The sequence below is a fragment of the Tinamus guttatus genome, unplaced genomic scaffold, assembly GCF_059628265.1.
Source record: "Tinamus guttatus ecotype Peru unplaced genomic scaffold, ASM5962826v1 Tinamus_guttatus_pri_ptg000580l, whole genome shotgun sequence".
In the NCBI taxonomy this organism is placed as follows: domain Eukaryota; kingdom Metazoa; phylum Chordata; class Aves; order Tinamiformes; family Tinamidae; genus Tinamus; species Tinamus guttatus.
Window position 1 is genome coordinate 1,368,360 of NW_028289114.1, and position 14,871 is coordinate 1,383,230.

At 41.0% G+C, this 14,871-nt stretch overlaps 1 protein-coding gene across 3 annotated transcripts in view; it reads left to right on the top strand.

Moving 5' to 3' along the window:
• Window positions 1-14,871, top strand: part of IFT122 (intraflagellar transport 122) — a 28,522-nt gene that overhangs the window by 783 nt on the left and 12,868 nt on the right. For 2 of the 3 annotated variants that reach the window (XM_010222332.2, XM_088534608.1), the window contains exons 3-18: window positions 318-402; window positions 1,152-1,230; window positions 1,987-2,063; window positions 2,474-2,540; window positions 3,317-3,463; window positions 3,819-3,983; window positions 4,899-4,974; window positions 5,298-5,489; window positions 6,106-6,244; window positions 6,872-7,074; window positions 7,555-7,692; window positions 8,425-8,589; window positions 9,414-9,611; window positions 10,212-10,352; window positions 12,098-12,151; window positions 14,412-14,573. In XM_010222332.2, the coding sequence (XP_010220634.2) occupies window positions 318-402; window positions 1,152-1,230; window positions 1,987-2,063; window positions 2,474-2,540; window positions 3,317-3,463; window positions 3,819-3,983; window positions 4,899-4,974; window positions 5,298-5,489; window positions 6,106-6,244; window positions 6,872-7,074; window positions 7,555-7,692; window positions 8,425-8,589; window positions 9,414-9,611; window positions 10,212-10,352; window positions 12,098-12,151; window positions 14,412-14,573 (2,088 nt within the window). The remainder of the gene's footprint in view (window positions 1-317; window positions 403-1,151; window positions 1,231-1,986; window positions 2,064-2,473; window positions 2,541-3,316; window positions 3,464-3,818; window positions 3,984-4,898; window positions 4,975-5,297; window positions 5,490-6,105; window positions 6,245-6,871; window positions 7,075-7,554; window positions 7,693-8,424; window positions 8,590-9,413; window positions 9,612-10,211; window positions 10,353-12,097; window positions 12,152-14,411; window positions 14,574-14,871) is intronic. The other variant, XM_088534607.1, reaches the window with a different exon arrangement.

A 14,871-nucleotide genomic window follows, 5' to 3' on the forward strand; every position in this document is an offset into this window, starting at 1 on the left:
GAGCATTGCTGTAAAGCAGCCTGGTCAGACATGCTGTCTGGACCTGCCTTCTGCGTGTGTAATTTGCTAGCGATCAGTAGTCGTTTGCTCTGAGCACTGAATGAGAAGCGTTACTGCGAGGAAGGGTGCTCTTACATTTTAAATTGTTCTCTCTTGTCTTGTCCTACCTGAATAATAATGTAGCTTATATGCAGAGAAGCAAGCACAAAAACAAGTGCATAATCTTGTATGTGTTTTTGTTTGTTTTACAATTTTAGATCTTGCTTCTATAAACTCCTTGGAGGATTGAAGTTTTACATTCATTCTTGTTTATATAGGTGTATGATACTTCTGATGGAACCCTAATCCAGCCTTTGAAAGGACATAAGGACACTGTTTACTGTGTGGCTTATGCTAAAGATGGTAAATATCATTTTGGGGGTCTTTGTGTTCTAATTCGTAGAGCACGTAATCTCTTAACCTTTGTTATTGAAAACTGATAAATAATGTAATCCAGGTGGTTTCAGTGGTTGCATGTTGAACATTTGTGATCTCTTCATATTGGGGTTTGAACTGCATTGCAATGCTGCGTGCAGAGGCAGTGCTGCGTTTTCATGCCTGTGAGTTATGGTTGCCCGTTACGTGAACGCAAGACCCGCGGCGCCCGCCGCCCTCGCGCTGCCCCTGGTCGGTGCGCGGGGGCGGCGCGCGGGGCCGGTCGCCCGGGCGGGCCCTGCTGCTGCTTGGCCAGCTCCCCTCGCGGAGCTTCCCGGTTGCCCGGCCCGCAGCTGCAGGCGCTGCAGAGCCCCCTCAGCTTCGTGGTCTTTCCCTGCCCCTGCCTCTCGCTCCGTGGGGGCTTCCTGTCGAGCAGCGGCATTCCCGACGTGCGAGCGTGGTTACGATGCCCGTTTCTCCTGGGGCTGGGGGTGTGGGTCTTACTGTGACTGGCAGCTTGCACTGCAGGGCTCAGCAGTGAACGCTCTGGCGGAGAGAGGAAACAAGGAATTTCATGTAGATGGAGAAGCGCGGCCACGCAAAGACACTTGCAGTATTAGGCCCTTTATCACTTGAGCCTTGTGAAGTTCAAGAACTTCTTGCTCCCTGTTTGGTTGAGTCTTTGAAATGAAAGTGATTCTTAAATGTGTGAGACTTAAATTATGTTTAATTCCTAGGCAAGCGGTTTGCATCTGGCTCAGCAGATAAAAGTGTGATAATTTGGACTTCAAAGTTAGAAGGAATTTTGAAATACACGTAAGTGATCCCTTTCAACTCCATGCCTCTCAAATGCAGGCTTTGGTTTTAAATTTCTGTAGTCAAAGAATAAGTGACGTTAGAAAAGGAAGAAGGTTAACTAGGGTCAGAGAAAAGGCTAGCGGGAATAGGGGAAGGGAGGGGAAGGAGGAGAAGAACAAAGTATCTCAAAAGTAGGAAAAGTAATTAAAGGCTTGAAAGAGGGTGCAAAGCCTAGATAAAGGTCTAATGAATTTAGAGGGCTAGCAGAGAGCTGGGAAATAGCTGTATAGGTTGAGAGGGGATGAAACAGAATGATTCTGATCTTGTGTAGTAAACCAAATTAATATAATTCTAGTTCAAAGACCAAACTAAAGATAAGGATGGGGACTTTCCTCTTGGCTTTATTTGTCATCTCTCAAGCTATGTCTTCAAATCTCTTTCTGCCTGTGTGCATGTAATTATTTTTGAAGTTGTTATATACAATTGCACTTGCTTTGGAATTTGGCCATGGCCTTTGATCCCATTACGCAAACCCTTGTCTACCTACAATTTTAGCTAATCTTGATGAAACGCACCAAATTCTCCATTTAACGATGGTTGTTTTTAAAAATTTAGTATTGATCTAGTTTACAGTAATTGCAGATTAATTTGATGTAATATAAGCTCATCTAATTATTTCTGGCATCTGGTAAGCCTTTCGGCTATCTTGCTGAAAGTTAGAAAATGAGGCATTTAAGAATGATTTATTGAAATGTGATTGTAACTTTATTTTAGGCATAATGACTCTATACAGTGTGTTTCGTACAATCCTCTTACTCATCAGCTGGCATCCTGCTCTTCCAGCGATTTTGGTATGTCTTCTCCTTACTTTTCCATTAAACCAGTAAATTCTATTAAACAGAACAGTGAAACTAACTACGGATGAATACAGTTCTTATTGGGAAGAGATGAGGTTTGAAGATACTGCTACCTAACAAAGGAGTGTTAGATGTTTTTGACTCAACCCAGTTGTGAAGGGCTGTGTAGTAATATGCCATAGATAATCATGACTTTTCCAGAGATGCGTGTTCTGTTATATTTAGATGGATTTTATTTCCATTTGTTGGTGAATACTGTCTATTCAAATGATCCTTCTGGAAGTGACTGAGATTTTGATCCCTCTGAAATCCAAAGTGAATTTTCTGTCAATGTATGTTTCTAAACTCATTGCTGATCTATGCTTGCTTGTAGTTCACTGTGTTTTTTGTTTGTTTTGCTGAAGGTTTGTGGTCTCCTGAACAGAAGTCAGTGTCCAAACATAAAACTAGCAGTAAGATTACCTGCTGTAGGTACGTTTTAAGGATTGCCTGTGTCGTTTAGTTTCATTGCAAACCCTAATATGCCCGCTCAGAGAAACAAGTTCAAATAAAATAATCACATGCAGAGGCAGTAAGCAGGAGTATGAGGTGGGGCTCCCATAACTTGCTGTTCAGTAGCATTATGTACTTATTGCTGCCTTGCCATTCTCATCTTTATAATGTTTCAATAGCAATTATGCTCTAGTAGCAGTAGGACTATTATTTATCAAAAACAGCATGTCCTTTCTTGTATTGTGCCTTTTGCCTTTCATCTTGGTGGTTTTTGCGGGAGAAGCAGATGTTATGGGGAACCTAAGGCAAGGGTACAGTGATTTGTGTAAAGTCTTCCTGCTAACTACAGTAGAGACAAGAATAGAAAGGAGGTCTCCTCTGTCCCAGCCTGATGCGTTTTTCTGATCACTGTTTTAAATGTGTTTTTTAAAACATTTTGGTCTACTGCCAGCACTGTCATCAAAAAATGTGTTAGTGCATGGTACAAGTATTGCAAGCAGATGATAGCTTTAGCGTTATTTTATTTCTATTTTTTTTGTTTGTGTGCACATAATAAAGTGTTCCTGCTATAGTGCATGCTGTTGCCATAAATGTGGATTTAGATTCATAAACAAACTAGAATTACTGGCTATCTCCCAGAACTCCCTCTTAAAGCTATTTCAGTCTATTATCCCTGTTTGAGTAGGCTGTAGCATCCTACAGTCCTGCTGCTTGTTTTTGGAAGTTTGCTCTTCACTACATGTGTGTTTTATCAGCTGGACCAATGATGGCCAATACCTTGCGTTGGGGATGTTCAACGGCATTGTCAGCATAAGAAATAAAAATGGTGAAGAAAAAGTTAAAATAGAGCGCACAGGGGGTGCTGCTTCTCCAATATGGTCAATTTGTTGGAATCCATCCAGGTAAATAATTTCATTCTTCTCTTTCGTGTTGAACAGATAATCCTTGGTTTATTGATTGTAGAAAGGCTTGACTTTTATCCCTGCTGAAACAGATTATCGGCAGCTACGTTTAATTTGTCTAGTGATTATATATTGGGGGCTGATTTTGGTGACAGTCTTCAATTAATGTAAAAATGGAATAAATTTTAGTTGGATTTCAAGAAACACTCCATTTATGTCTTTTGTTTATTTTCAGTGGGTTTCTTTTGGACTGGAAGTTATGGGGAGGGGGTGGTGCAGGGGTGGGTAGTTTGTACTTCAATATAGAAAGAATTGTGTCCCCAACTAATATGTGAATGAACACTTAATGTTACAGTAGGTGGGAGAATTTTTGGAATAGAGCAAATGAGGACGAAGAGGAGTCAGTTCACAGCTATTTAGAGGAGTTACCAGTACTGAACTCCAGGCCTGGCAGTAGTCAGTGTAGTGATACAGAGGAAGAGGAGCATGAGGAAGAAGAGAGCCCTAGGGATTCCAACTTGTGAGTGAAAGTTCAAAGGAACCTATCTATCTGATTTACGCAAATTGATAATTTATAAAAAGAACCAAAATGAAGGGGTATTATCCAGTTTACAAAATCAGGTATTCAGAAGTTAGAAAAATCTGGATTAGCATTTGTCGGCACAGTCTTAAATCTATTGTGGTCATTCGTGTTTGTTATGGGATAATTCCTATGTATATGATTACACGTCATTTCACCCCCCCACAGGTGTATGCATCACTCATTGGGCAAAGAGAGGGTGCTGCTTAAACGATTCACTTATTAGTGGTGTAGGGTGGGTTTTTAGTTTTTTTAATCCGTTTCATTCATTTTTGTTCAGCTCGAAGCGTTGTTTACAGCAGCAGGTTCAGTTGCCACCCTCCCTCTCCCTGGGTAAAAAGCAGTGGAGCAGGTGGCTCCTGGGTTGTGCCCCAAGCTGAACAGACTGTGTCAGGCCACCAAAGCTGACGCACGTGAGACCTGGGGCCTTTCCTCAGGCTGCCATTGCTCTCCCAGGAGCACATTTCTTCCTTTTACCATCTTATAACTATAGTTCACTCTTACTCAGCTGTATAGACTTGGTTACGGTGGCTTTAAGTCGCTGTAGCCAGGCCCAGGTGCTTCGTTTGCTCAAGGGGTCGTTAGCTCTAGAGTCCCCTCTGCTGCGTGGCGCGTAGCAGCCCTGTGTGCTCCGGAGCGCCGTGCCGGCCTCCGCGGGCGTTCCTGTGGAGGAGGTGGCTTCTTAAAAGGAGGGGACATATACTTTGCCATTTAAGCCAGAGAATACTCTGGGGCACAAAACAAAACCCACGCGAAATATATTCTGCTATCTCGTTATTTAGTGTTATGTTCTAAGAGACTTACGAATAACGAACTGTAAAATTACTGTGTAACTTTATTATGTGTTTTTCATAGAGATGAACACAACGATATCTTAGCTGTTGCAGACTGGGGTCAAAAACTTTCCTTTTATCAACTTAGTGGCAAACAGGTATGTTTTGGAATGGCAGGGTATATCCGGTTCTGTTGGGTCTTAAAAAGCATTTGTGTATTAAAACTTTATTAGCTATATGAAATGTTTCTTGCCTTCCAGACTTTTTCTGAGTCTCTTTGCTAATGGTCTTTTCCTGCAGCTCATTTCTTTCATAGCAACAGAGCTGCTGTTCTCCAGTTCTTGTGTTAAATTTACAACCGTACGGACTTTTGCAGTGAGTTTTACTGGCCTATACAGAACTTGTGTATATTTCTTTCAATCAGTCAATGGGGAGAGGATCCTTTTGTTGCTGTTTTTGATCTTTTTATTTTACCTTGTAGATTGGAAAGGATAGGATACTCAATTTTGATCCTTGCTGTGTCAGCTATTTTACCAAAGGAGAATATATTTTACTGGGAGGTTCAGACAAACAAGTTTCCCTCTTCACGAAGGATGGTGTGCGTCTTGGTACCATAGGAGAGCAGAGCAGTTGGGTGTGGACATGCAAAGTTAAACCAGACTCCAACTATGTGGTGAGTAGGTCCATTATATTGACCTTTTCATAGGGAGTTTGTCATGTGAGGTAAATCCATAAATTTCAATCTCTTGCCTAATTTAGGCCTCCTTATTGTGGCAATAAAATCCAAGGATTGTTCAGTGAGCTCCTAAAGCTTCCCCTGAAATCAAACATATCCTGAGGAAATAAACTTAAGCTGCCAGAAGGCAATATGTGAGTGTAACACCTGCTTGCAGGTGCAAGGCACCTAATGCAGTTAATTTATAATAGGTTGCCTTGTATAATTCTGTCTTAGAAAGAAAATGTTTGTGTCTGAGTTTCTAGCATTACACCTTGTGGGAAGTGGGAAAGTGTGTATGATGCAACTGTGATGCATCCTATATCGTCTGTGCCATGGTACTTTTTTTTTTTTCTTTCTTTCTTTAAGGGGAGGTACACGTGGTCTGTGATGAGATCAATCCTCATTTTGCAGTGCCAAGTCAGCAGCAGCTGTAGTGCAAACAGTCTGTCGTGGCACCAACCTATGCATTATGCAAGGATAAGGAACACCATGCTCGTATAAATACTACCCATTTTGCCAATTCTCACCTACGTGGATCAATTAACTAAAAGTATTTTTTCCTTTTGTTCAGGCAGTTGGATGCCAAGATGGAACAATATCCTTTTATCAGCTGATTTTCAGCACAGTTCATGGGCTTTATAAAGATCGATATGCTTATAGAGATAACATGACAGATGTTATTGTCCAGCATCTCATCACTGAACAAAAAGGTAAAATCATTCTGATCAGGTCAAAGCTTCCGTCACATTAGGTTGGTATATTTTTTTCCCCAATTAATACCCATCACAACATTTGGAATATATGTTGCATTTACCAGACAGATGGCTGTCACATTGACAGTAAAATTGCGGAATACTGTTTGCAGGATGAGAATGCAGACTTGGATTCTGGAGGATCAGCACTGACAAGCTTAGTGAAAGGTGTGGGGATTTGCAAGGACATTGGGAGGGGCAGCAGCTTTTAAGATAAGGATTTAATCTCTGAGAGTATAAGGTAAAAATACTGTACATCATATCTAGGATTTTTTTTCTCTTAACAGCCTCAAGGATTTGTGCTAATACTGTGTCTACATATTACTAGCTTTCTATGTCAAGGGATCCAGGTATTGCTCCAGAACATACTGTTGACAATGATATTTTGTGATGATAAATTGTGATCAGCTATATGGATAGGAGATCACAGTGATTCAAAACAACAAACATCCTAGCAGGAATCTCCTTTTAAATTTGGATATGCTTTAGGAGAGTTTGATTTTTAGTATAAGCCTTTTATTTTTTGTATCTTTTGTTTTAATTTCAGCCATCACTATGTTATGTTTTTGTTTTCTTTCTCTCTAGTTAGAATAAAAGGCAGAGAACTTGTAAAGAAAATTGCAATCTACAAAAACAGATTAGCCATTCAGATGCCAGAGAAAATCTTGATTTATGAATTATACTCGGATGATTCTTCAGACATGTATTATCGAGTGAAAGAAAAAATAGTAAAGAAATTTGAATGCAATTTGCTGGTTGTGTGTTCAGCTCACATTATTTTATGCCAGGTATGCACCTTAAAGACAGTTAATGTGGCTTGAAGACAGTTGTCCAAGTAGCTGGTAAAATAAGATTGGTACCATGAAAAAGAAATGTAATGGATTATGCTACTAGGCAACATGACACGTAGTGTGTTGTAATCTGAGGGTCTGATGTGCAGTAGCTGCAGCATGTCACAAGTGGCTCTATCTCAGTGAAACAGTCTCCGTAGAGAATTTCATAAATTTGTACCCAGTCTAGCAATTTAGGAAATTTATTTATTTATTTATTGGGAGGATCTGGGTGTAGGAGAAGGAATCGGGGAGGACTGCTAGAAAAAAGTGTTCACATTTTTTAGTCTGTAGTATTGAATAGCTGAGACTTTTGACTTTCTCATTCTTATGTACAAAAGTAGGCAGACACATTAGCATAGATATAAATACAGCATATCAGAGGAAAAACAGTTTTCTCTATATCACCATGCAATATGTTGTAAATTATGTCCTCAGGAGAAAAGATTGCAATGCCTCTCATTTAGTGGCATTAAAGAACGGGAATGGCTGATGGAATCTCTTATTCGTTACATTAAAGTAATTGGAGGACCTCCGGGAAGAGAAGGCCTCTTGGTTGGTCTCAAGAATGGTCAGGTAATGCATTATGTCTGGTATATATTTTTGAATGTAAATAGAATCTAGTTTATGCTCTTTGGAGGAGAACTTAGAAGCAGCATGTTCATTTACATCCTAGAATATTATTTGGCAGTCTCATCTTGTTCTTAAAAAATAGTTGCTTCCGTGCTTCATATTCAGTGGTTACAAAATTCATACAAGTGGGTTTGACTGTCCCAAGTCTGTGTGTTGTTAGGAAGTGCTGACAGAAGTGGAGTTGTTGGTGAACTGAGAGAACCTGTTGGCCCTCTCAGAGGGGTGGGGTGGTGGGTATACTTGGTGACCTCTTGTGAAGGCTTGAATGCTTTGAGTGACACTTGTCTATTCAACAAGCCAATTAGCTGAAAGTTACAAACTGGAGCCTAGAGGTAAATGATAGAGAAAACAGAATGAGGAAAGAATTAGAGAGATCCCTTCCCTTCTGTGTATTTTGTGTGCATTCCTAACGTATTGTATTTGTGTAATTGTTCAGCAAAGGGAATGCTACAAAATCCAGTATGTATGACATATGTTTTATTTGTATGGGCTTGAAACTAGGATATGTAGAAGCAAACTTTTCAGAATAGCTCAAACTGAAAGCGTTCCCTCAAATTTTATTTCCTAGTACAGTTGCAGTCATGTATTTTCTATAACACTAGAGTTGGCACCTGCTATGCTATTTCTGGTTTTAGGAAACTTTAATGGACTGACTTTCATTTCAAATATGTCCAGATCTTGAAGATATTTGTCGATAATGTCTTTGCAATCGTCCTGTTGAAGCAATCCACAGCTGTGCGCTGTCTGGATATGAGCGCATCTCGCAACAAACTGGCAGTGGTTGATGAAAATGATACCTGTTTAGTATATGATATTCATACCAAAGAATTGTTATTTCAGGTAAAGTTCTTTTTAAAAAAAACGAAAACGGAATATTTGAAGAAATAGTGGTGAACAGAAATTCATACAGTCACCGTCAGTGGGACAGCGTAGGATTTAGTTGTGATCTCTTCCTCTGTCAAACCTACCCTTCTGGAGAAAGTAGATGATGAATTATGCAGGAGGTGTGTGAGAGCAACGGCTGCATAAGAAGCACTTAAAAATGTGACCTTTTCAGGTTGACTCGGAACTGTCCCAGTTCCCTTTGAAGTATTAAAGTTAATGAGTGTTTTAGCTTTATCATCAGTAAGAACAGAATTAAAGCTTAAACGTCTTTGTTCCTCATTTATTCCCAAACTATAAAATGAATAATAATAATAATTCTGTCTTTACTGGCAATTTAACAGTCACTCAAAGGGTTTGTCCCTTAATGTTGAAGAAACTTTTTCAGAGAACAGGGATAGAAAGTGTAAAGTGCTACGAAGATAGGATCTGTAACTTTCATTCTGTGACAGGCAGAAAAAGTATTAATTAAATCTGACAGCTAGCAGGCAGTGTTTTATTGCGGAACATTGTATATCCTGCAGTCTGTGTATTCTGCTCGTGATCTGTGCTCTCAACAAAGGAAAGACAGCTATAACTGCTTATTGAAATGCAAAATATGTCCTGTAGATCAGCTTCGGAGTATCCTACTCGTTAGAATATTGCAAATGTGAGTGAGCGTGTGTGTGTCTGCACGTGCAGATACCCAGGCTGTACAACATGTCAGATGTTCTAGCTGAAAGACACACTCCTTGGGAAAGGAGGTGTGATTGCATCTGCTCACCCACCGTTTTGCTCGTTAGGAACCCAACGCTAATAGCGTGGCCTGGAACGCGCAGTGTGAGGACATGCTCTGCTTTTCTGGAGGGGGTTACCTCAATATCAAAGCTAGTAACTTCCCTGTCCATCAGCAAAAACTTCAAGGCTTTGTTGTGGGATACAACGGCTCCAAAATCTTCTGTCTTCATGTTTTTTCAATGTCAGCTGTTGAAGTTCCACAGGTAATCCTTTAATCTCATTAAGACATGCTTTACATTTAATAAACATCAATGTTTAAGAAATGAAGAGGCTTTTCTGAAAGTTACCAGTATGCCATTAACCAAATGATTGCAGTTCAGGCTTCTCACATCGTTGTTGAAATTATCCTGCATGATTTTTTTCAATTAATCTGATTTCTTTTTTGCTGCTGCTGATGGTTGATTCTGTTTCTCCCTCTTAAAATCAAAGCTGTGACATAGTTCCATTATTACCTCTTCCTGTATTTTTTCTTTCTGTGTAACTTCCTTGGGTTGTCATTTCATTTTTCTTATGAGTACGTCAGTTACTGTCTTATTGTTGCTTTCTCTAGACATGTTTAGGCAACATTTAGGCAATATGTTTTAGTGTGAATGTCTAGTGCATGTACACGCTGCTTGAAGTTCCTTCCATAATACAGAAGAGATGGAATGGAAGAGATTCTCCGGAACATTATTCTATTTATTATACTAAAATGTATATTCTCTGGTAATGATTGGGATTTTTCCCTTCAGTTTAGCTAAATAATTTTGCTAATATATATATCAGTATTATGCTTCCCGATAATTATTTTTCTTAATCCTCAGTCTGCGCCAATGTACCAGTATCTGGAACGGAAAATGTTTCGAGAAGCCTATCAGATTGCGTGCTTGGGAGTAACCGATGCTGACTGGAGAGAGCTGGCCATGGAGGCCTTGGAAGGGCTGGAGTTCGAAACGGCTAAAAAGGTAAAGCCCTCTTCCACTTCCCCAGCAGAACATTTGTGATTCGTGTTTTCTGTGGCTGGGCTACATCTTGCGTTAAGACGTGGCTCGTGCTGAGCTTGTGCGTTGCTCTGGATATCGAGGAGGCCGTTGGTGTGTGACCCACACACGAACTTGCCGTGAGGCTTCAGACCGGAGCAGGGTTTCTGCTCCTTCAGTGTCGTTTTGGAATCAAAGCGTTGGGCGTCGAGGAGGATGAGGAAGGTGAGGAAGGTGCGGGGGCCTTGGCGGGGGGGGGGTGGCTGGTCACCAGGTGGCAGCAGAGACCTTCCATGGCAGCCCCGCGGGCACCGTCCCTGCGCGTGGGCAGCCCCTGGCAGCGCCTCAGCCTCCCCTTGCGGGGTCTCCTGACACGCTGCCCACGGCTGCGCTGCCCTGGCACAAGCCCTGCCCATGGCCACGCTCCGTGTGCGCTTCCAACGGCCACGCTCCGCATGGCGCAGGCCCTGCCCGTGCCCACGCTCTGTGTGCGCTTCCAACGGCCGCGCTGCCCTGGCACAGGCCCTGCCCGTGGCCGCGCTCCGCATGGTGCAGGCTCTGCCCGTGCCCACGCTCCGTGTGCGCTTCCAACGGCCGCGCTGCCCGTGGCACAGCCTGCTTTCCGCTGCCTTTTGCCGCGTTTCATCGAAGAGGAGAGGTCAAACCAAGTCCAACTTCATAAATATTGCACGCAAGACAAAACGATCTAAAAATACTCGGGGAATGGCCTGCAATGAGAGGCATTTTACAAGACAATATTTTTATTTATTTGTATCTAGGAAATTATTATTATTTTGGTGCCATCAGAATAATCCCTTCCAGTTTCATAGATGGTTTTATGCAAATACATACTCTTAAGGAATTTTTCTTGTGCCTCCTTGGCGTTTTTAAGTAGTGTCCTCTTAGAATTAGAGCGGATTAATTGGAACAAAAGCAGCTTCTTGACATTAAAGGCTCTTGTAGTTCCTAGTCTGGTGTAAGCAGAATATTTGGTGCTCTCCTGAGCATGAGTTTGCTTAGAATCTTGAATGTGCTGCCCAAAGGGTTAAATTTCTATTTTTTAATACGTATCTAGAATAATCACTAAGCTGTGCAAACTCGTGCATGACTTTGCCACTTGGGACTTCGGGTTGTACATTTATCTCTGTTAGCAAAACATATTGCACTGTCTCACTGTTCTCTTACCTTATCCTTTTACTTCCTTTCTTCTCTCTGGACTAATTCTGTGATGAATTTTCCAAACAGCATAAAAAACTAGAAGCATCTTCATTATGCTTCATCAGTACAGTCATCTATATGTTCTGCCTGTAATGTTTCCTTACATTTGCTCAAGTGTGTCATGCCTCATGGTAAAAATGTAAAGGATATAAAATAGCTGGAATGAAAGTATGTAATATTTTTAATGGCATTTTGTGTTCCTTGGGGGACTGACATACATATGCCTGTGGGTCCCCATGCTGTTTGCTTTCAGTAATAAACTGTTTGGATTGTACCCTTGTGTTACTGCTTGGAATGCCTGAGGGCTCCAGTTGTAGTGAGAGCTCACGAGGTTAGGGCCTGCATAAGCACAAGAACAACATATTTCTGTCTGTCCTCCTTGCAGGAAGATAAACGTGGTGTTTGTTTGTCTATCTCATTCGTCCTTCTGCAGCTTGACTTCTGCATAACAAAATTGTGTTGACTTCTGGGCTTTTCAAGTTAATTCCTTTTATTGTTTTTCTTTTCAATAGGCATTTACCAGAGTACGAGACCTTAGATACTTAGAATTGATCAGCAGCATTGAGGTAAGAGGATACTGGAGACAGCATCAGGTATAAGAGCATCTATCACACTAAAGTTGGTACTGAAATATGGGGGAAAATGGGCCTGGGGGCAGGGAACTGTATGAGAACTTAGAAATATTCAGGAAAACTGGAAAAAAAATCAATATTCAATTAATAATCGGTAAAATGCTACTGCACTAATGCAGCTTAGTACAGAATACTTTATAAACATGAGTTAATTAAGCCTTTCCCTACCCCCTGGAGGTAGGTAATTACTATTATCTTCTTTCTACAGAGACAGAAACAGGCCCAGAGAAATAAAATGACAAATCCAAGATCTCATGACAAGTCAGTGACAAGTGGAAACAGAATTTGGGTTTCCTTCCTCCCGTGCTGTGCTCTAATCGCTATCTCTCATTCTTTTCACACTTGATAAAATTTCACTAGACAATGCTGTCTGTCATAAGTACATTAAAGACATGCTGTCGCTTGTACTTCCACAAAGACCACATGGTCGTACTTAGTTTGCAGATCTGGGTTGAGATGGCAAGGGAATTCCGCTTTCACATGCTAATTAGGTTTATACCATCTCTTAAAAAATGCAATCCTTGTCTCCCATTTTTGCGGAGCCGTTCTGGTTCTGTCAAAATGCCGGGCAGCTGTTGGTTGTGGTTACCTTTTCTTGGTGTCTAACATAGGGTGAAGCTTTGCAGTGGGAACCACTTTAAAGGTAGATACATCGGTAAGAGCAGTCTCCTCCCAGTGGTAACTTTTCTTTTCTACATGTGTTTCTCCACATCTGGCTCTACTGAGGATATTCTGGTATCGCCATATTATGTTCTCTTGAATCAGAAAAATTCATTCCCTTTATAAATGGACATAAACTTATCTTCAGACTTCTTGAAAAGCTCCTGAGTGGTCTACATCACTGCTTACTCTTTCTTGTGGTGCATTGGATTCTTTTTTAGGCTTGTACGGGTGTAACTAGGCGCACATATGCCATTAATATGACAGATTTTTCCCAGTAATGACACATTTCTTTAACTGATGACAGTAGAAACGCAACTTCCACGTCTCTAAGTCTGCCAAATTTCTGTGAAATCTCTTCCCAAAATGTTATGAAAAAGTCTTCTGAAAATCCTTTAGCAAGTTTCTGAAGAAGGGACTTTTAATATTAGCCCGATAAGCATCAGCCTGGTGAGCAGCTATGCCCAGAAGGGATGTTGGCTGCTCCCGCGCGGGGGGCGGCCGCGTGCCCCGCGTTGTCGGGTCGGAATGTCGGAACGTCGCCGCTGAGCGTGGCTCACGGCAGCCTGCTTGGGTGTCCAAATTCTCTCTTGGTTAGTGGGTTTTTTTTCCTCCCCTGCTTTTGTCTAGCACGATATATTAATACATACCCAATTAATGAAATACGCTGGGCCAGACTTGATTCAGTTTCAATATAAATGCATTTTTATAGTGCTTATGAAGGTAGTTACCATAATGTAGGAATTGAATCTTTAATTGAGAAATTATAATGTTCAACAGGGGAATATTACAGTTGGGAGCACCAATAAAACAATAAGTCTTACACAAAGCTCTAAGATTTGCTCTTTTGGCAAAGATTTGCCAGAAGTTCTTTATGTTCAACATCACCTTTCTGACTTGGTAGTGCAAACTCTTCCAAGTTGACCCCTTGGTGACCGTGTACTTGGGCAACGGCTCAAATGTGCCACAGCTGCAACTGCAGGGAGAGGACAGCAAGGGCAGGCGCTCTGGAAGCCACTGCTGCCTGCCTGGATCACGAGCTCTTGTTTGTGGGGACGGTGCTGGTGACACTGTTTGCTTTCAGTGGCAGATTACCATGCTTCTGAATATGCTTATTGGTAGCAATTTTTCAAGCCTGTTTTCCCCCGTACCCACCCACACATTGTTAATTTAGCCAAATTACATGCTGCCGAGTTCTGCGGGAGAAAATAAGGAACCCATCAGATGCCTATTTTAAAATAACATAGCATAATGGTAGCATGTGTTGATTTTTTTCCATATGAAATCAAAAGAAGTGATTTTTCATCACTTCAGTTTCATAGTGACATTTAATTTTGGTATTCCTAATTTCAATTAAGCAATAATTTAATCCTTTAATTATAAATCCATCAGAAATATAGGGGAGACATAATTATCTTAGTAACAGTTGCTTATTAATAGTTAAAATATAAGTCTGAGAAACTGACTTTTCAGTGGCTGTTTCTCAACCGTATGCTGCTCAGCTGGAATACCTACCTGCCTTCTTTCTGGCTAGGAGCGGAGGAAGCACGGCGAGAACAACGACGACCTGTTCCTGGCAGATGTTTATGCCTACCAGGGCAAATTTCATGAAGCAGCTAAATTGTACAAAAAGAGTGGACACGAAAACCTGGCTCTCGATATGTACTCTGATCTACGCATGTTTGACTATGCAAAGGTAATGATTCACAACTTCTTATTTAAACCCATAAACATTAAAGTAGTAATAATAATGTACCTGTAAATGTTTTCAAAGTATGATTCTACAAAAGGCTGGGAAAAATGTGGCTTTGGAATTAATGGTATTTTCTCAGTTAATAGATTCAAGCTTGTTCAGGTTATAGGTGGGGACAAAACAAGCATCTTCTGTATGTGCTGTAGCTGTTTTCTTCAAAGTCTGTTATGGAGGTACTTTGCTTTCTATCTTCTCAAACGTATCTGTGGAGTCATAGCTTTTAAGTGGGCTTTTGTTTTGT